The sequence below is a fragment of the Myodes glareolus genome, chromosome 2 (genome assembly GCF_982192425.1).
Source record: "Myodes glareolus chromosome 2, mMyoGla1.1, whole genome shotgun sequence".
Taxonomy (NCBI): Eukaryota; Metazoa; Chordata; class Mammalia; order Rodentia; family Cricetidae; genus Myodes; species Myodes glareolus.
Window position 1 is genome coordinate 90,041,626 of NC_142027.1, and position 22,110 is coordinate 90,063,735.

Genomic DNA, 22,110 nt, shown 5'->3' on the forward strand with positions numbered 1-22,110 from the left:
CTGCTCTGGGCTGTAATTACAGGCAGGCCATGATGCCCGTGTGGCATTTATGTGGGGCTTTGGGGGATTCAAACTCGGGTCCTTACACTTATGGAGCAAGTCATTTAACCACGGAGACATCTCTCCATCCCTACTGACCTCAGCGTGCCTGCTGAAAATAATCTCATCACCATGACCGAAATCAATGAGCAAAATTTACTGCGTCTTTTCCTTTGCTGTGGTTGTAACATTTTCTTTATATTCAAAGAAGAATAATAGTCTCTCGCAGTATTTCAGAATGCAAGATATTTGAAGTCTCCATGTTACAAAAATAAAATAAAATACGATTGTATCTCCATTTTGTCATTCTTGTCTCCTAAGCAGAAAAACAAACAAACAAACAAACAAAACCCCACCTTATCCTGGATTTCTGTGCTTCTCTGATTGATTGATTGATTGATTGATTGATTTGCTTCATGTTTTCCTTCACCCACCAATCTCCCCAAACATGAGAAGAAACACAGGAGTCTTTACTCATACTATGGGAGTTCAGAACTTAATAGGCACAAGAATAACCTCAATAAGCAGGAAATTCTGGAAATCAAGGGTTGGAGAGATGACTCAGCAGTTGTGGGTGCTTGTTGCTCTTACAGAGGACTCAGGTTCAGTTCCCAGCATTCCCATGGCTAACACCCAGCTGGAACTGTGGCTCCAGGGGGTGTGGTGCCATCTTCTGGTCTCTGTGAGTAGCGAACACATGTGGTATACATACATACATACATACATGCAGGCAAACACATTTATGAAGTAAAAATAAATCTGAAAAAAATGTTTAAAAGAAATTCTGGAAATCAAGTTTAATTACCACAGAATGGCTTTTGTTTGGTTGAATTAACTGTGATCCGGGAGCCCTGCTATCAAGTTTGGTAGCCTCGGGGTTCATCTAGTATATTCATAGACCACATGTCTCCCTTGCAGATGAGTTTCAAATGGGAAGCTTTTAATACCGCTGTGAGAGAATTTTCCTTTTCTTGTATTGTTGGTAAAAGCTTTCTTATTCTTTTTTTTTAAAACCAAACAAAAACAATAGATGGAGTCTGCTCTGAGCAAGCAGACTAAACTTCAGCCCCAACTGTTTTCCTCAAAACGTATGAAGCCTTGGGTCTAGATGCTGCAGGCAGACGTGCGCTGCTTCATCTCTGGGTGGGAGGGGGTGAGTGGGAAGGCAGTAAGTTTTTTTTTAATTGCTCAGGTGTCATTGTTTGTTAATGTCACATTTATTGAGATATTAAAATGCCACACTGAACAGAATAGCAGCGTCTTTGTTCCTGTTGGGTGACTTCATCTCACTAAGCACGGGCGCTAGCTGGGGTTGAGGATATTCCATCGAATACGGGAATGCATTTACAGTAGCATCTCAGCTGTAACACCTGCAGCCTCCTCTGACTTTCGGTTTGTATGGATTCCTGAGACCATTGCTCTCCCTCTTCAGGTGCCTGTGCTCTGCCAGGATGTTACTCATCGCTCTGTGGGCGGGTGGCTGAGGCTGAGTTGTAACTTACTGAAGCCGAGGGTGGGATCCTTCGTTTTTCTGGGCTTCCCATTATGAACCCACCTTCACACCCATTTTTTCTTTGAGTTTTATGATGCTCTTTCACAAACACATGTTCACAAATCACATGTATGTATATGTATATGATGTATGTATACATACATACAGAGAGGCATAATAGAGACTATGGCTTGGAACTTCTGAGAAAAGGGCTTTGAGAGAACTGGGAACAATGTGCTGTCTCCATTTAATTCTAGGCATGGGGATGCTTGGCTAACTTTACCTCCACAGTGCGCGTGTAGGGGGGCTAGAGGTCTCCCACCCAGCATTCCTGCACAGGGACCCCACTTGCTAAGTCAGGACTGGAAGCTAAAAACGTGAATAGTCATAAGAAAGATGCCAACGGATAATAAATGCGATTCAGTGTCATGGCAGTTGAAATCTGAATGGTTTCGAGTTTTCTTTCTTTCAGAAAACAACCCACTTGCTACAAATTCACCAGAGAATTCAGTGGGATCTACTTAAGAAACACAGATGATTTAAAGGGTTAAAAGATAACAAGGAGAGGGGAGGAGAAAGGAGGGGGAAGGAAAGGAGAGGGGAGGAGAAACAGAAGTCCCATGCAACCCATAAATCTTAGAGTCCGAGGCAGGGCCAACTCTTGCCTTCTCGGATGGGATGGGGGACTCCCTCATCAGAAGAGACCTGCCAGAACTCTCTCAGACTCAGCAAAGTTCTAATGTGAATTCCGCACCGGTCTTCCCACTACCTTCAGACACTGAAGATGCTCTCTAGGGATGTCATCTGGAAGCTTCCCCTGGGTAGAAAACTCAGAATGGGAGAGATGGGAAAGCAGGTGTTTCCCCTGTGATTCTAAACGCAGTGGAAAGTTGGGCAGTCGCCTCTGTCCCCCATGAACACCAGTCCCAAGAAGGCAAAGGGAGTGGGCATGGGGGAGTGGGCGACGTGGGAGCATCCCAGGTTGGAGGATATGGGATTGGAGGATGCAGGATGTGGGATATGGGATGCGCGATGCGCTGCTTCCGGAGATGGGTGCAGCAGGTGCCTATTCTCCGACGTCCCCGAGGACACCAGCGGTGCTCCCTCTGGCACCCTGGCTGTCTGAGCCCCTGCCCCCCCCCCACCGCCCGTACCAGGCCTGGGGGGCGGCGCCTGCTCTGGGTAATCATTGTCCGCCGGGCGGGGGGGGGAGCGGGGGTGGGCACCGCGGGGGGCGGGCAGCGGGGCGCGGGCATAAAGGGGCGCGGCGCGGTGCCCTCCCGGCTCCCTCAGCATGCCAGCCGGCGCCCCTCCTCGCCGCCTGCCGCGGCTGCTGCTGCTCCGTCTGCTGTCGCTGCTTTTGCTGCTGCTCGCCCTGCGCGCCCGTTGCCTGAGCGCTGAGCCGGGTCAGGGCGCCCAGACCTGGGCTCGCTTTGCGCGCCCTCCCGCCCCTGAGGCCGCCGGCCTCCTCCACGACACCTTCCCCGACGGCTTCCTCTGGGCGGTGGGCAGCGCCGCCTACCAGACCGAGGGCGGCTGGCGACAGCACGGTAAAGGCGCGTCCATTTGGGACACGTTCACCCATCACCCCCAGGTCACCCCGGGCGACTCCCCGATCGCTGTGGCGCCGTCGGTTGCCTCGTCGCCTCCTCTGCCCTCGACTGGAGATGTGGCCAGTGACAGTTACAACAACGTCTACCGTGACACGGAGGGGCTGCGAGAGCTGGGGGTCACCCACTACCGCTTCTCCATCTCGTGGGCGCGGGTGCTCCCCAATGGCACCGCGGGTGCCCCCAACCGCGAGGGGCTACGCTACTATCGGCGGCTACTGGAGCGGCTGCGGGAGCTGGGCGTGCAGCCGGTGGTCACCCTGTACCACTGGGATCTGCCGCAGAGCCTGCAGGACGCCTATGGCGGCTGGGCCAATAGAGCCCTGGTTGACCACTTCAGGGATTATGCCGAGCTCTGCTTTCGCCACTTCGGTGGCCAGGTCAAGTACTGGATCACCATTGATAACCCGTACGTGGTGGCCTGGCACGGGTACGCCACCGGGCGCCTGGCCCCGGGTGTGCGGGGCAGCTCCAGGCTCGGGTACCTGGTTGCGCACAACCTACTTCTGGTGAGTGCGAGGGACCAGGCAGGGGGCGACCTTGGGAGACAGAGGGCCTCAGAAGTGCCAGGGCCACTCTCAGGAAGCCACACTTGAACCTCATTACGGGGTCACAAAGGACTTGCACCTCGCAGGGGAACACCCCTCAGCAGCTCGGGGCTCCCCTTTAGAAGTGGAGTTAGAAACTGGAGGGAAATCCCGCGGTACGCACACGCGCGGTGGGGCCCTTAGAAAAGGACACCCGACTCTGTCTAGTGAGGAAAGGAGCAAGCGCCTTTCCTTGGGTGTTCAGCGAAGTTCCTAGAGGTAAGGGCGGGGAAGATTTATTAGAAGTAGCTGCGGGGACAGGATGAAGAGGGTGGGCGAAAGTAACAGGTTTGTCTACAAGTTGTAGACTGGCATTGCAACCTGCAAGAACTCCGTGTTAATCCAGTAAAACCTGTCTTGCTAGAGGTGCAAGGTTATTTTGCATATAGTGCAAAGGTGTCAGAACCTCATCCCTAAACTGTTTGCAGATTAAGCTGTGTTTAGAGGTCCCGTCTGAGGCAGGATAGGATAGGGAACTGAGTTGCCTCCACCATCAGTAGTTACCATCGAACTGAAGACCCCCTTTACACACTGTAGGGGGTAAAAAAAGACTCCAGCATGTGGCTTCACCGACATCTGTGTGTCACAGCGCTGTCTCTAGTTGAAGGGATTCCTCACGGACTGAGGAGTTACCAGGTTTCGCTAGTGGTTCTGAATACCTTGACGATAAAGGCTAGCTCTAAACACTTTCTAACCAGACAGGCACTTTAACTTGTTAAGCTACTGTGTCCGGCCTGTTCTAAACACTTTTAGTTGAGGCCTTAGATAGTCGAGGCAGAGCGGCTCTCGCCTGTTGCGTCGACTCCCTGCCATCAGCCGCTGGTAATGTGATCTGGGCTAAAGGGAATTTATGCCAGCTTCACAAACTCTGGGTTTGCATGTGGTCTTGGTGTCATGTGGTCTTGGTGTTATGTAGGTGTGTATCTTTTCACACTGGTAGAATCGTGACTCCTAAGTGTTGCCAATCTGCCCATCTTTTAAAAGAGAACCAACAAGCCCTGAATCAAATCAGCTCAGTGAACAGACTCGTCTAGAAAAACTATGGGGATGGGGGGTGGGGGGCGCTGTACCACTTTTTGAAGACAAAAACAAATTGTCAGTTCCAACCATAAACAGATTAGGGCCCACTCTTTAAAATTTAAATCATGCAAATTCTAGGTTTTTTTTTTTTTTTTTTTTTTTTACAGCCAATAAACTACCTGTCTACAGAAGTGGGCAACTGTTATTCTGGTGGATAATGGCCATTTACAACATGAAGGATGGCTCAGACACTCTCTCCTGCTCCCTGTCAGTCCCGGGTTTAACTTTGCAGTTGTATTCTTGAGGAATTACACAAAAATGCTGTCAAACACTAACTCTCCTTTGCAAAAACATGGTGGACTTTGTAGCTGTGAGAAATTAGTAACCGGCCAGCACACGGCTCATTTTTGCTGATGCCACACATGAAACCCCAGTGGCTGTAAAATATTAATTTTCTTTTTAAAAATGCCTTTGGGTTTAGAATTTAGTCATCCTGCTACCTTATTTAGAAGTGAGGGGTCCTGAATGAATGCCATTGTGTAAGATTATTTTATTGAGTTTTGGGTGCCGTTTCTCGGTGTTTGTGTGATGGGGAGAGGGAGAGTTTCACTTTATCTGAAAAAGTCTAAATGTGCAGATTTTGGTAATGAGAACTTTTGGTTTAGACACTGATGCTTTGGGGAAGAGTTAGAGGCCCCAGCCCTTGGAGTATTAATTTGCTTTTTAATGTGGAATGCTGGGGAAGGATCCTGTGAGCCAACAACTCTCCCCTGTGCTTAGGCTAGTCTACAGGTGGGCTTTGAAGTCTAGGTCGGTGGATGGAATCTCCACCTTAAAGGGAATCCAGAACCACTTGCTGATGACTTGGAGAGCCTGGGTCTGGGCAAATTTCCTGCAAGTTTGGAGGCCCTGCTCACAGTGGGGGTCTCTATAAATTCTTTGGCAGCTTCCTGGTGTGAACTTGGACTTTGGCCATTGTGTGGGATGGGATGAAGGAAGGCGCTCCTTGCAGAACGTGGAGCCGGCTACTTCGCTCATCAGAATTCTACAACAGAATATGCCTTTTCCCTCTGGCTGGCAGTCAGACATCTCAGTTTTTATGATTCTCGTGAAGTACATTTCTTGATACCCCCCGGCCACCGCCAAATTCTGTTCCTGGGGAATCTAACCCGAGGGTGCCTCTGAGATTTGGTTATGCCGATGAATTTCTGGGAGGTCCAGAACCAGGTTGAAGGTACGTTTAGCTCCACCTCTCCTCATTTAGAGGGGATCTCTCGGGTGTGTTGCTATCAAAGCTCACCTCTTGACTGGGCTACTACATCCTGTTTCTCAACCATTGCTCTTGCTTTCTGGAATCAACTCCTAAGCTCGGTTTCCAGATCCTCACCGTCTCATGGCTGTGACAGTGTTCTGTTGCTGTGACGAACGAAACCCCGACCCATAGCAACTTGGAGTGGAAAGGGTTTTGTTTTTTTCAGCGTGTAGCTTGTAGTCCGTCATTCAGGGAAATCAGGGCAGGAACCTAGAGGCAGAAGCTGATGCAGAGGTCATGGAGGGGTGCTCCTTACTGGCTTTTTTCTCATGGCTGCCTAGCCTACTTTCTGATAGCACCCAGGACCACCTGCCCAGAAATGGCACTACCTACAGTGGGCCGAGCCCTCCTGTTCCCATCACCAAATAAGAAATGCCCCATAGGCTTGCGTACAACTTGACCTTACAGAGGCATTTTCTCAGTTGGGGTATCCTCCTCTTAGATGACTCTAGCTTGTGCCAAAAGAATCAGCTATCCACACCCATTCTCCCCCGTGTCTTTTGGTACCCTGGGCATTCCTTTTGTCTTTAGAATGCCTTCTTCATGTGCCTGGGAAGCATAGAGGGTCCAGAGCTCTGTCCTGTGGGAAGCCCTCCATGTGAGTCTTGGGACCCCCAACCCCTGCAATCCTGAGCCTCCAGATTCAGTCTCCAGCTGGGACTTCCCTGAGCATCTGGCCCTGATGGTCTTGTCCATTTAGCTAGTAGGCAAGGCAAGGCAGGTCACAAGCAACATGCCCAAGATCAAACTCCTTTTTTCCCATCTGTCTTAGTTATGGTTTCTATGCTGTGAAGAAACCATAGCAACTCTTATAAAAAGAACACATTTCATTGGGATGGCTCACCTACAGTTCAGAGCTTCAGTCCATTATCATCGTGGTAGGGAGGATAGCGGTGTGCAGGCAGACATGATGCTGGAGAAGGAGCTGAGAGTCCTACATCTTCTGCCAACAGGAAGTCGACTGAGACAGTGAGTAGTATTCCAAGCATAGGAAACCTTAAAGCCCACCCGCACTGTGACACACTTCCTCCAACAAGGCCACACCCATTCCAACAAAGCCACACCTCCTCATAGTGCCACTCCCTATGAGATTATGGGGACCAGTTACATTCAAACTACCACACCATCTCTGTTGTGATACTCTGCTCTTCCAGTTGGTCAGGTGCCGATTCTTCCCTTCTCCTTCCTTCCCTCTTTCTGTCCCTTCCTTGCTGCTCTTTTTATGTCTCATTGGGGAGTGGATCCAGAGCCTTGAACTTGCTAGACAAGCACTGTACCACTGAGCTGTATCTATGATATGACTGGGGCTCAGGCTGCCCTTGGATTTTGCCTCAGTAATGCCCTGGTTTAATCCCTTGCTCCCTGCCATGTGGCCCTGATGGGTGTATTCTGAAGGAGCACCATTGTGTGTGAAGAGTACAAATCCCTCCTTGCTACAATCCTGCCTACTCCTTAAGAACCACTTTACATGCTCCTTTGGCCTCACACTTGAACGTTATTTCTTCCTTCTGTGGAATTCCATGATTCTCTGGTGCCTCTTAGCACAGCTTAATTCTCCACCCCACCCCACTAGCTGGTCAATTTCTTAAGCAAGGAAACCTTGTTCCCTTAATCTGCTTCTTTCTTAAGTGTTGACCTAGGGCTGGAGAGATGGCTCTGTAGGTAAGAGTGCTTACTGCCCTTGCAGAGGACCAGGGTTCAGTTCCCAGCACCCACAGGAAAGCTCATAATGGCCTGTAACTCCAGTTCTAGTTGATCCAAAGCCCTCTTATGGCCTCTGTGAGCTCCTATATGCTGATCATTCATATAAACTCAGTAAGATCACACACAAATAAATGAAAAATAAATCTAAAAACAAACAAACAAACCCCCAAACCAAAAACCAACCTAATTTCCTCTTGGTGGGTACCGAGTTGCACCCCACCTACCCAGTGGCTTAGCTCTGCTTTTATTACTTTATTCTTGGGGAGCTGCTCCTATGTCTGTGTGTCTATCTGCGTAGCCATCTTCTGGTGGGATGGGGGAACCACCCATTTGGCAGGTAAAATCTGGCACTCAGGAGTGAACTGTTGAGGTTATTGCCTTGTGGCTCCGCTGTAACCACTTTCATTTAGAAGTTGTCAGAATTCTCTCTACTGCATCGTGAAGATGCTTCCAGAATGGGGTGAGTGATGAAGTCTGTGTTAACCTGAGTGAATATTGGAGAAAACTTTGTCATCCAGTTAAATTTTCATCCCCCTAGTAATTAATGTGCATGCATTCAAATGACACACAACATGCATGCATTCAAATGATAAGCAACATGCATACATTCAAATGACACACAGCATGCATTCATTCAGATGACACACAACATACATGCATTCAAATGACACACAATGTGTACTTTTAAGCTGCACTTCAGGAATTTCCCTCTTATTAAAATGCCTTTGGAAGTATCAGCTGGGTTGAAGGTTAATGTATTTTACAGAACATGGCTGAATTCCGTGTGCATTTAATCAGAAACAGTTAAGCTGCCTCTCAAGGCCCTTGACTTGAGTCTCTCTGCATACCTGATTGAACACAATGTTCTCTGGAGGCTAAAGTCAAGTCCAAGATAAAGAACTAGTGAAATCATTTTTGAATCATACCACTGTTCTTAAAATGTCAATTGTGGGGTTGTAGAGATGGCTTGGTGGTTGAGAGCACACATTGCTCTTTCTGAACCTCAATCAGTTTGGTTCCCAGCACCCACACTGGGTGACTCACCATCCCTTGCCACTCCAGCTCCAGAGGGATCCAATGCCTCCAGCCTCCTCAGGCGCAGGCGATAATCCCCCACTCCCACATATACATAAGTAAAACGTAGTGAAAGCAAATCATTAAAAATCTTGGTTGTTTTGAGATAAAGAGAAAGAGGAAATGTAAACTGTTAAGAGCTTAAATAATGTCAGTGTCCATTTTGGGGGGCACAGTGAGCCTTCAGCCACCTCTGCAGAACCACAGTTAGCCGAACTGTAGTCAGCCATGGCTTCTGTACCCTCAAGACCTAAGTCAATTCATCGTCTCTAAAAATACCATTGTTCTCTGCCACGCTTTTCTTAATTAACTTGTGGGAAAGGTGCTCTATTTCCCTGAGTACTATTTTCGAAGCATTTAGGTGAAGGGTGGGAATAGAAGGCATGCCTGCTGGGAGGAGGCGAGGCAGAGAGCAGGAGCAACGGTGCCCATAATTATTGCATGCTCTGAGATCTGCATCCTCTGCAGAAATGCCCCAGGAGTTACAACGCATGAGATTTTACGTGTTCCTGTGCTGTGTTGAGGGCTTTTGGCACGACGTTAGTTGTTGCTGCATCTTGGGATGCAGTCTTAGTCACCTTCTAAAGACCTAACGCTGTCGACACAATTTGTGAGTCAGAAGAGACAGATAGACTGCTCACACTTGTGATTCCTTGAAGTGACAATCTGTATGTAATATTTCCATTTTTTTGAGATTTACTTTATGTGTATGAGTGTTTTGCCTGAGTTGTATGTTTGTGACCACGTGCATGCCTCCTGCCCTCAAAGGTCAGAAGAGGGTGTCAGATCACCTGGAACTGGAGTCATGGATGGATGTGAGTTACCACGCGGGTGCTAGGAATCAAGCCTGGGTCCTCTGCAAGAGCAGCAAGTTCTCTCTTGAGCCATCGCTCCAGCCCCTCACTTAGCTTCTTGGAATGCAAACCACTTAACAGAATGAATTCATTTTAGAGGTTATCTTGGTAGAATTTTACCAAAGACTTCTCTGGATCTTTGAAATACTCTATTTTCATATAAAATGTATTAGCAGGTGTCTTGTTGGTCCTAGTTTGGCGGACACAATGTGCCGTAAGTACTACAGAAAATAATAGAAGTAGTTAGTGAAGTGTGTGGCCAGACTCTGAATAGATTGTTTGACATGTGGCTGTCAGAATAGCATCCATGAGTGAGCACCTCTGTGGCCTAATACATACTTTTCAAGCTGAAAGCGGTAAGGGACATAGACTTTAAATGTAGCGATCCTATCAAATTTATCTCCATGTCAATAAGTGCCTTTTTGGTTTCTAAGCAGAATGGTAGAATGGGGAAGGGAAATCCATATCAGCTTTCCTCCCTTTAACTTCTACAGGACCTCTTAAGTTGTCTCTGCGTTTCTTTCATCTTTTATTTTGAATTGACACCTGCTGTCACAGAGCTCAGTCCCTGGTTCTCTGTTTACCTTTCTAAACCTCAAGAATAAAATAAATCATGTCTGCCTAGGGCAGCTGCTGTTGGGGGAATGCTTGTCGCCCTCCAAAACTCGGGTTGAGATTGATTGCTGCTGTAGTAGGTGGATCCTGGTGGAGGGCTGTTGCCGGGGGAGTGGGTGAGGCACCCGGAGATTGGATCTGTTGAGAAAGAGCGGTTGACCTCCACTTGGTGTCTGTCTTTCCTGGTACGGTCTCTGCCACATGGCACCCTCTTTCCCATGATACACTGGGAAGGCTGTATGCAGCTCCTTGATTATGGCCTTCTTAGTCTTCTGAACCGTGAGAAGTCACTTTTTTTTTTTAAAAGAATGACCTAGACCATGATATTTTATAGCAACGGAAAATGGACAGAGGAATAGCTTTCTAAGTATTTGAAAAGGCCAGTGTGTGCTTCCTAAGTGTTTCCCCTGTGTGCTAAAAAGTCTGCTTCAAGATGCTGGGACACCCCCACCCAAACACACACACCTTGGAAACTTTTCCCCAGAACTTCCAGTAGTACCAGGAAGGGGTGGGACTGAATTCAAGAGCACACATGTAAACGCTGGATGGGCCTCTCGATTGATTGACCCATTTGCAAGACATGGAGGCGCAGCGCCAGGAAAGTAGCCCTAAAAGAGGATCTGCATGGTCTGGCTCCACCCCTAGTGCTTCACGAGAGGAGGTGTTGGATGTGGGCGACAGGGTCTGGGATCAGAACAGGCTCCCTCAGAGAACACTGACTCCTGGCGCCATGTACATTTATAGCTCTTTCTGTGGGCCCATGGCTCTTTCTGTGGGGTGGTACCTCTTGCTTCAGTGGGCAAGCGGCCATTCTAGAGCCTTTGGGGACACTCTATCTCCACCCCTGGTTCCACTTCTTTCTGAATCCCAACCACAGGCCCTCTCCCTTCAACCCTTTCTCCCCTGGCTGTTCCAAATTCTCCCACAATGCTGTGCGCTTCTTCTCTATACCCCTAGAACGCTTGCTTGCCTTTTAGTGTGTGCTCTGGTGTGCACATCCTGAGGCCAACAGCATGACTCTTTTTTACTGTTTGATATGCGTGGAAGATTCCCAGTCTTTCTTTATGTAACATGGGATCTTGGGGGAGGTGCAGGTAAATGGGAGACTTCGCACCTCTTGCTGAGTAGGATCCCATGCCCAAGCCTGTATTCCCTGACGTAGGACAGACAACAGGCTCCTTTTTCTTTCACTCCGCCTTTCACTCTGGGAGGGGCTGGGTGCAGTACGGCAGGGGTTTAAAGTGACCAAGAGGGACAAGGGAAGACTCCTGTCCTACCTCACTTACAGATGTTTAGGGAGATGTAATAACTGTCAGGCAGTCACACTAGAACCCCCAAGGCCTTGGTAGAAATAAGTGCGGATGACAGTAGAGACACCAAGGGAGATAGGCCAGTTTTGACAGGTTGGAGGGGAGTGGTTAGGGAAAACTATACAGGGGAGATCAAGGGCTGCCAGGCTCTCTGTGGAGGCTGCTTTGGGCTTCCGGGATCAGGCAGTATCTATTGGGTGGGAACTACTCAGTAGCAGCGAGAAGAGAAGAGTCCCAGGCAGAGTGTCCTCAGATGACCACCGCTGAGCTCCCAGAACGCTGTTTGTACCGTAGTAGCTCGCGAGTCCTGTGTGGGCGTGGTGTGCCAGACACACCAAGTAGACAGCACACAGTGGAGGCCTGCCTGAGAAGCAGCCCCTCACTGCCAAAGGCGATGGTACACTCAGGGCTCAATATTTGGAAGCCATGGGTGGGAAAGGACCAGAATCTGGAGGGATGGAGCCTGGGGATCGTCAAGGTATCTTGCCATATTTGCCGAGCCGAGCTGAGCAGGGGTCCAGATGCACCCACAGCTTTCTGTTCTAGTAAGTTTAGCTGCCACTCACTGATTAGTCTCTAGACAGCTAAAACCCTCTCAAGATCTTCACTCCCATGTGCTGCTGTCAAGCCAGCGGTGCCTGTCGTCTCCTGTGGGAATTTATCTTTGGATTCACCATCTTACTAAATGCCATCAAGACAGAGCTTCCCATAGGTGGAAACGTGTTTTTTTTGTTGTTGTTGTTTGTTTTTTTTTAATTGGAAATAATAGAAATGTAGGAACATTTCTGGATCAATATAAGGAATAGTGCGATATGGATTTGGTGGAATATTCTTTGCTGGCTGTTGAAACAGCGACATTTGATCAGAATGTCGCCCGTGGTCTACTGTGAGGAGGCAAGAGCTGGCTCTCACACAGCATTTTCTGCATCTCTGCCGTGGAGATGTGCATGAATAGCCCTGCGCCCTTCTCTGATTTTCCCAGGAACCCCTCCTGACATACAGATCCAAGAGTAGAGTAGGTCTTTCCATCTGTCCCCTCCAAATACCGTACTCCCCACTGTTTGGTTCTGTTCAACTGACACAAGCCTGCATACTTGGGAAGAGAGAGTCTCAGTTGAAGAATTGTATCCATCGGCTTGGCCTGTGGCATATCTGTGGGGCATCTCCTTGATTGCTAATTGATATAGGAGGGCCCAGCCCACTCTGGGCAGCACCATCCCTGTGCAGCTGGTCCTGGGCTGTAGAAGAGAGGTATCTGAGTAAGCCAGGGATGGGGGAGGGGAAGGGAAATGGAAGGCAGTGGGAGTGTAAAGTCAGTAAGCAGTGTTCCTTTGTGGTCTCTGCTTCAGCTCCTGCCTTGACTTCCCTCCATGACAGACTGTAACCTGTCAGCCAAACACACCTTTTCCTTCCCCAAGTCGCTTTTGGTCCTTGTCTTATCACAACAGAGAAGAGGATGAGGACAGTTTCTGAGAAAATATCAGCGTGTTGAAATGGTTTGCTTCTCCCCAGCAGGTCTCTGGCTAGAAGGGAGGGGCCATTCAGATGGTGGGTGTGGAGAGAGTGAGGCATGCCCTATGGTGTCCCTGCAGCCTACCCTGGAGTCTGCCTGTTGGTGTCGAAGCTCTCAGGAGTTTCCTCTCATGAGTGTGAGTCTTTTTCTGTCCCACCAGCCAGCTTCCCGAATAACGACATGGAGACTTATTATTAACTGTGAAAGCTTAGCCTATAGCTTAGGTTTGTTCCTAACTAGCTCTTATAACTTAAATTAACCCATTTATATTAAATATATTCCACCGCGTGGCATTCCATCTCTTCCATCTTGCATTCCTATTTCCTCCTGTGCACATAAATTCTCCTCTTCTTCCTTTCTTTTCCTGGAAATCCCATCTATCCCTCCTGCCTAGCGATTGGCTGTTCAGCTTTTTATCACACCAATCACAGCAAATACATCATCACACAGTGCACAAATATCTCACAGCATACGAGGCCCATGGGCTCAGACTTAGGATTGGCCATGACTAATGGGATGGTGTAAATGTGATGGGAGCAAAGGCTTATGGCTGTGTACGCAAGAGGACGCCCACCAGGGCTTTTCTCTCCTTAAGCTCAGCTTCTGGACTGTGAAGTGCTGTCGTGTCAATTGCAGTGGCTTGTTCGTTTTATTTCTGGTTACTTCTCCGAGAATTTCATGCAGTATATTTTGATCATGTTCATGCTTCTCCTAAACCCTCCCCAGAGCCCCTTTGCAAATCAAACCAACTTTGTGTCCTTTTTTTAATAGTTAAAAAAATGATAGAAAAACTCATCAAGTCCAATGTGTGTTGCCCAAATACTCTGTGAGCATCCACTGGAGTGTGGTCAACCTCTTAGAGGACACCCCCTTAAAGAAACCCCATTCTCCCTCTGCTATCAGCTATCAGCTGCTGCTAGCTCCTGGACTAGGGGTGGGGCTTCATGCCTCCCTTCTCCATGCTGGGACTTTTTCTGGCTTGGCCTTGCACAGTTCTTGTGCTTGTTGTCCCAACCACTGTGAATTCCTACCTGCAACTGCTCTGTTGTGTTGGGAAAAACACAGCTTCATTGTAGTTACCTACCAATCCTTTGTGTGGTCTTGAGCTCCCTCTTTGGGGAGAGTAGCCATAAGCCAGGTCAACTCCTAAGCAAAGTCCTGAAAAGTGTGTGTTGTGGTGGTGGGTGGGATAATGGTTTCGAGTATTCACCTCAGGTAAATGCACAATGAAGGGGTGAGAAGAAAATATACGAAAACAGAATGAGTGCATTACTCATAGCTTCCAGAGACGTAAGAGCAGGAAGCTGATGCTAGTCTGGAGGTGATGGGGGACCAACCAGAGAGCAGAAAGGGAGAGGAGAGGGAGGTGGGAGCCGAGATAGGAGTCACAGTGCCAGTGACAGAGCTCTTTATCAAGGCCCCTGGGCATCAGTCCCGAGGCTTCCCCGTGGGAGTCGTGGATTGTCTAGTTAAGAAACATGACTATAGCACTGTTTGCTTGTGGGTTTATCACGGCCAGCGTGTTGGGGAGCTTGGGAATTTGGGTGAGTGGAATGAGACATTACCTACATAGGATAGAGAACTTTAATCTAGGCCACAGGTAAAAGGGCATGACTGGGTTTCAAATAACTTGTATCAGATTACAAATGATTACCATGGCAGCAACCGCGATTTACAGCAGGCTTTACAATACTGGGCCATCAAAGCGTATCTGGTTCATTCTAGCTCCACTGGAAATCCACTTTGTAACAGAAGAGCATATCGAAAGAATGGCCTCGCCACACTCAGTCCACAGAAACCAAAGAAAATAAACCTTTGTTATTTTAACCCTCTAACTGGGAGGCATTAATACTTTACATTATAACAGTAATAGAAAGAACAGGAAACAATGAGGTGACGTTTGAAGAGACTGTCCTAGAACTGAGGACAGAGGAGTCCATATTGATGTGCTGTCTTTTAGGGTGGACATTGCAGAACATAGCTGATGTAGTGTGGTAACACCCTTCCTGCCAGGGACCCAACCACCTTTTTACTCAGTGAGTTACAGTCTAGAAAACTGGCTTCCATCTGGGAACTGAGAGAGGGATTAGGACTTTTGGCCATGCGGTTCCCTGTGGAGCCTCTTTCTAATTCTCCAGTGTATTAGTTGCCACTGTTGCTGTGGTACAACCTACAGTTTCTGGAGGAAATTTACAGCTCCAGGGGAGAGCCACATGGGGGAGGGAAGCCTGGCGGCAGGCGCCTGCAGCAGGAAGTTGAGAGGTCACCTTTTCTACTGCAAACACGAAGCCGAGAGAAAACTGGAAGTGAAATGAAGATCTCCTTCTCAAAGGTCACCCCTAGTGACACCCTTTCTCCAGCAAGGCTCTACCCCCTAGAGGTCACACAGTCTCTCCCAAAAGTACCACCAGCTGGGGACCAAGTGTTTAACCATTAGCCTGTGGGGGACATACTCACTCAAAGCCGTACCTGGCTTCTGGAAATTTAGCAGTGGTTCCTTGGATCTCTGTATTCCAGGGTCTCATCCTATCCTGGGGATGCCAACCCTAGTTTTATGACCCTTCTCCATCAGCCTGGCCGGAAGGGGAGCACCCGCACTTTAAGAGGTGCTTCGTCCTGAAAGCCATATTCCCAATGGCTTTGACAAAGAGTGTGTGTCCCTTTGGGTCTCTTGTGAGACACACTCTTCCAGTGAGTTGCGTATAACGTGCTGCTAGCTCCTGCATGCTTGCATCTCTCAGCTTCTTTATTCCTTCCTCTGGTCTCACTCCCTGCAGACTCTATGAAACCAGTGAGAACCTGTGGCTTTCACACCAAACTCCAACTGTTTGGTAAAGGCTCTTAGTCCTCTCCCTGGCAGACCTTGATGCCATGCAGAAGGAAGTGGTCGGCTCATCCTCCTTTCCTTGCTGGTGTTGGAATGCCCAAGTCACTACATTTACAATGTGTGTTTCTCAGCAGGTCATTTTCCCAGGTTACCCCAGGTGAAATAGTCATCAGCGGGGGCTGAGCTAGGGAACTCTACCTCGACTTATTGTTTGTGCTGGCGTTCTTCTCTTCAGGGCAGTGACTTGGCTCTGTAAACCCACCTGAGTTAGTTTGTGTCCTCTGAGAAGCGGATGTCAAGGCAGGGTGAATAAATGGGCAGAAAACCTACCTGGGAAAGAGTTATGCATGATAAAGGGGAAGGGGCCAAAGAACGAGAGCCACTCTTTAGTTCTTGATGCAATGTGATAACCGGAAAGGGCAAGAAGGGATGGGGGGGGGGTGACTGGTGGGAAGGGTCTCAGATGTGTGTGTGTGAATCTAAGAAAGATCTGCCGAGCCAGAGTCGCTTCCTAAGCCAACAGTGCTCGTGGTGGGAGTCTGTGTTTTACTGCAGTGTCTGATCACCCCTGACATTTTCTGCTGTCCTTTGGGAATAGCCAATGAGAAGCATGGCCACGGCACAGCTGCAGCAGTGCCCTCAATAAGGTGATGGTTGGTGCCATTGGTCAACTGTGCTCCTTACGGCAGGAGGACCAGGTGACATATTGTCATGGCCACCACAAAGATCAGTGAGCAGTGCCATCCCAGTGAAAATTATTTCCAGCAGGGCAGTGGCGGTGCACACCTTTAATCCCAGCACTCAAGAAGCAGAGGCAGATGGAGCTCTGTGAGTTCGAGGACAGCCTGGTCTACAGAGTGAGTTCCAGGACTTCCAGGGCTACACAGTGAAATTCCTGTCTCAAAAAGCCAATAGATAGATAGATAGATAGATAGATAGATAGATAGATAGATAGATAGATAGACAGACAGACAGACAGACAGACAGACAGACAGACAGACAGACAGATAGATAGATAGATAGATAGTAGGTGATTATTTCAAACCTAGAACTTACCTATACTGTCACTTACTCATGAGTATAAAATATGGAAATTCTCCCATAACCAACAACAACAAACCACCACACCATCAACCAAAAAAAATTTTTTTCCCCTTGAGTCAGTCCTTTCTCAGGAAATTTCTGGAACAGTGGTTCTCAACCTGTCAGTCTCAACCCCCACAGGGGTCACATATCAGATATTTACATTATGATTCATAAAAGTAGCAAAATTACCGTTATGAAGTAGCAATGCAATAATTTCATGGTTGGGGTCAGCACAACATGAGGAACTGTGTTAAAGGGTCGCAGCACTAGGAGGGTTGAGAAACACTGGGCTAGAGAAGAGCATCCAGGGAAAAATCACAAAACAGAAGGCAGGAAGCACGGTGTGCAGAGACCACGGTTAAGCCTGGAAGGTAATGGGGGAAGTGCTGGCCCGGGAGGCGAGCTGTGCTGCAGGCATAGAAGAGCCAGAGCAGAAAGGAGGAGGATTTCTGAAATATGTCTCCAGGTTGCTGTGAGCCTACGGGAGTCTGTGCTGCAAAGATACTGGGGATGGTAAGATCAGAGAGCCACGAACACAGAGAAAACCGTGCAAATGAAAAAGCTAGGCGACTGCTAACTTCACAGAAAACAAAATCGGGAAGGGGACTTCATTGCCACATGGCTCATCTGACTAATACTTGCGATGATGGAATCAGCCTGCCATGGATGTTGGTGAAACCAAAAATCTGCAAGGCTAATTTGTCAGTATACGAGGGCTAAACTGTTAGCATCCGTGAAACAGGATGTTGGTGGATGCTGTCTACAATAAGAGAGTGTGAGAGCAGTAAATTAAAACCTCCAAAGTCGTGATTGCATAGTGGATATTTTTTCCTCTGTGGAGGAGAACTCGGGAGAAATGGAGTGAGAAGGACAGAGGACTGTAATTTTTCATCTAGATTACTCGGGATTATATTTCACTCTTTATTTTATATCTATGTGTTTGATTGTATGTCTATGTATACATCACGTGCATGCAGTACCTACAGAGGCCAGAGAGCGCATTGGATTCTCTTGAACTGGAGTTACAGACAGTTGTGAGAAGCCATGTGGGTGCTGGGAATTGAACTTGGGTTCTCTGTAAGAGCAGCCAGGGCTCTTAACTGCTGAGCCATTGCTTCAGCCCCACTATTTGACGTTTTAAAGCATAAATATATATCACTGCCATAAAAATAAAAAGAAAAATGGGTATTTTTTAATCATCACTTTAAAAATTAATTTGGCTAGTCGTAACGTTTATAGCAGTCCAGCCCATAGAACTCATTTTGAGTCAAGCGTTGGAAGAGTTCCGTGTTTTCAGAATAATGTCTTGTGAATTTCTGTGTCTGATTATAGTGAAGGAGAAGCATTGCTATGAGTACACCCTGGGGGACAGTGTGAGTCACCTTCTCAAGTAGAGCCCTCCCATTAGTCAGTGTTCCAAATTTCTATCAGTCCTTGTCATTAAGAAGCAACCTTCAAAATTTTAATCATTAAATGCCTTCAAAATGCTGCTCTTTAAGCAAAATCTATACTATGTTGTGTATGTCCTACTTTTCTTCTTTTTAACCCCAAGCATGTCACACAAAGATTTATAAACTTATGGTATTTAGAGATTTAGCTATTGTGTTGTTGCTAGTTGAACACTACAATACTATCAAATTATTTGAGGCTAATTTACTAGACTATTCTATTAATTTGTGTTGGCTTCCGATTATCTTTCCTTTGGTTTTTCTCTTTAATTACAGTTTGCTCATGGGTTGTTACTATGAGATTTACATTTGCTTCCCTTTAAAATTAAGATGTTTAGGGCTGGAGAAATGGCTCAGTGGTTAAGACAGTTGCTCTTATGGAGGACCTGAGAGGACACACATAGCAGTTCACACCAGTTTTGGGGGGATCTGACGCCACCTTCTGGCCTCCTTGGACACTGCATGTACATGGTGCACATACATACATGTAGGCATACACTCATACACATATAACTGAAATAAATCTTTTAAAAAGAAAGTTGTCATCCTTTGAATGCCCAGTGTTCTGTGATCCTTCAGGGTGTCTGATGACTCCTGCATGACCCAATGCCTGTTCTCTGAGGCCACTCTTGGAGTTGATGAATTTAGAATGGATGCAGATTCCTATAGACTTGCTGTCTTTGGTAACCAGTAAGCACATGCAAAAGGAGGCCAGTCCATAGGAGCACACCAGGCCATGGAACCCAAATGATGCATTCTTTTTCTTTCTCTTCATGTTTAAAATGTTCCTTTCGTGCCAGGGGAAGACAGAGGAAGCAGCTGTCCTACTGAGTCTCTTGCTCTAGAGACGGGGTCAGACGTTGCATAAATTTGGCCTCCCTTCTGCCTCTGGTCCGCCACTCAGCCTTTTAACTATTTCAAAGGTCCTGCTCTTGTGTTTGGGGATCTTGTTTTCTTCTCCCTGCCTCACCCTGCTTCTCTAGCCACAGAACCAGAGACCTTGGTACAGATAGGCATTTGGTTTCATAAAGTCAATGCATCTTCAAGAAAATTATGAAGCCAGGTGATAATGGAAAGTGGATTTAGTTACACTTTGTCCCTAACAGAGACAGGAAGACACCTTCCTTTCTCTCTTTCTTTTCTGTAGGAGTGTTATAAATTCATAGAAAAGATGAAAAAAAACCCCAGAAATATGCATATATTAATGAAGCCGTCAAAGTTGTGAAATCCCTCCCAGGAACCAAGTTCCCCCTCTAGCTGGTAGGAGGGCTTCACTTTCCTTCTTCCAAGGTTGAATTCCTGGAGCCAGGATTTATTTCTTTGAGGTCCATTGTTTTAAAAGTCTAGCCGTCAAGGGAGGAGCAAGAGTTTCTCTCTAGAATATCTTCTCCTGTCAGCGTATCAGCTTAATTTTGTGCTCACTTCTCCACCAAACACATTCTGACCTTCCGTTTAAAACAGCTCAACCTAATAGGAAGTGAAAGTGATAATTTCCGGGCAGGAAATGAGGAGGTGCTTCTGGGAGACCCGGAAACATGAAACTCACAGGTGTTGCTGGTGAAACTTGACAGAAAGAGTTTCATGGGCTTGATAGCTCAGCTTCTGAAGAGAAGACTCATTAGGGCCCACTTTAAAAAAAGAAAGCAAACAAACCTCTCGACCACTCTGGATGACAATGATTCCCGAAAATACAGGAAAATCTGAGAGTTCCTGTGAACCCCCCAACTAGAAGCCAGTTCTTTCTTTGTTATGACAGGTCAACATTGTGAAGCCAAGAGACTCAGGTGCTATTAAAAGCCCTGGATAAACGTTTGAAAATTAATCTGGGCAAAGACCAAAGACACCAGCAGCCTTTTCTTTTAATGATAAAGATAATCTTTGGGAATTATTTCTGATCACAAAGGCAGGTTGTAAGGAACAATTTTCCTGGGTCTGGACAGGGCAAGATTGTCTGTGTCTGGGGCTGAGACCTCAGGGCAGACCTGCCTGGCCAGTCTTGTTCTCTGATTCTTCAGGGGTTCTATTTGCCATGGGTAAGGAAATTGAAAATCCCTGAAGGTGGGCATCACCTTCCAGAAAATGGAGAACAGGAGAAATGCTGCTAGTAGGGGTACATGCGATGTCTTCTCTGTGGAGATAGAAATAAAGAAGTTAAAACCATATCATAGCAATGGAAGAATAAAGACTCTGGTGAGCACCACCAAACAGTGTCCCCCCCCAAACAAAACAAAGCCAAACATCTCTAAAAAATTAGTTCCCCTCTTTGACACACCAGGTCTTTGTGTTCCTCTTCCTTCCTCTGCCCCCTCCTTCCCTTCCTTTTCTTTCTCCCTCTTTTCCTTTCCTTCTTCCTTCTCCTCTTCCTCCCTCTCCTTTTCCTTTTTCTTCTTCCTTCTCCTCTTTCTTCTACTCCTTCTTCTCTTCTTCCTCTCCCTCATCCTCTTCCTCCCTTTTCTTCCCCCTTCTCCTCTTCCTTCCCTCCGCCTCCTCCAGCAGTACCTGCTGCATTCTAATGCATTTTAATGTGGCCGAGTTTGTTGATGCCTGTCACTCCCCTCGCTGACAGAACACAGAAGGCCCCAGAAGCGGTGCCCCTGTCATCAAATGTGCTGTATGCTTATGCTTTTCTGATCATGTCTGCTTCCGTGGTCAGAGCCATCAAGACCACTTGGGCTGACTCCACAGCCTGTGACCTGAGTAGTATCCCACCACAAAAGAGGGCGGGAGGGCGGATGGACTGCTGTTTACTAGCCACAAATCCATAAAGCACATTGCCTTTTTCTGTAATCTTTACCCTGTCTGTTGATGGAGAAACTCATTCACTTGTCATTTCTTCCCCGTTGAGCTGACGTGTTCTCGCCTGTAAGCGGAAGTGAGCAATTTAAAAAGTCAGGGAGCCTTCAGGAGGACCACCAGCAAGGCTCAGGGAGAGCAGGACTGCTCCGGGGTCTGATTCAAAGCAGAAGAACCTGGTGAGAAAGGAGAGCGTGCAGAACGTAGAGGTGGCAGTTACGGGGGGAAAAACACTTGCGTCTGTTGCTGAAAGCCAAAAGGAGTTGTTTGGTGGGGGTGTTCCAAAACGACACGGGTGATGACTGTGACAGACGTTGACGGGAGAGGTCCTGCTTGACAGACGGACTGTGGGTGGCCTCTGCTGACCTTGAGGTGGCATTATCTCCGAACTCACAGTCTTGTCTCTGTTCTTCATCTAACCGTGCGCCTCCCTCCCGGTTCCTTCACGGTTCTCTGCCATTAGAAAAATAGAGGTACAAACTGGAATATTGGCACTATTCCATGTCTCCAGTCACGACAGTGGGGTTGCCATCTTGCCCAGGGACAATTCTGGCTGTGAGCTGGGATATTTTATTAACTATCTAACATCAGGGATTTGGGGGTGATTTCTTTTAGGTTATTTATTTTTTTATGTATGTGAATTTTTGTCTGTATTTATGTCTGTGCATCACATACAGGTAGTACCTGAGGAGACCAGATAAGGGTGCTGTGCCCATTAGGAGAGGAGTCACAGATGGTTGGGAGCCACCCTGTGGGTGCTGGGAACAGAACCCAAGACCTCCACAAGAGTAGCTTAACCACAATGCTACCTCTCCAAGTCCTAGAA

The 22,110-nt window shown here is 47.5% G+C and overlaps 1 protein-coding gene across 1 annotated transcript in view; it reads left to right on the top strand.

Annotated features, from left to right (window-relative positions):
* Nucleotides 1–2,825: 2,825 nt before the first annotated feature.
* Nucleotides 2,826–22,110, top strand: part of Kl (klotho) — a 40,016-nt gene continuing 20,731 nt past the window's right edge. Inside the window, exon 1 of the mRNA XM_048419268.3 lies at nucleotides 2,826–3,650. Within this exon, the coding sequence (XP_048275225.3) occupies nucleotides 2,826–3,650 (825 nt within the window). The remainder of the gene's footprint in view (nucleotides 3,651–22,110) is intronic.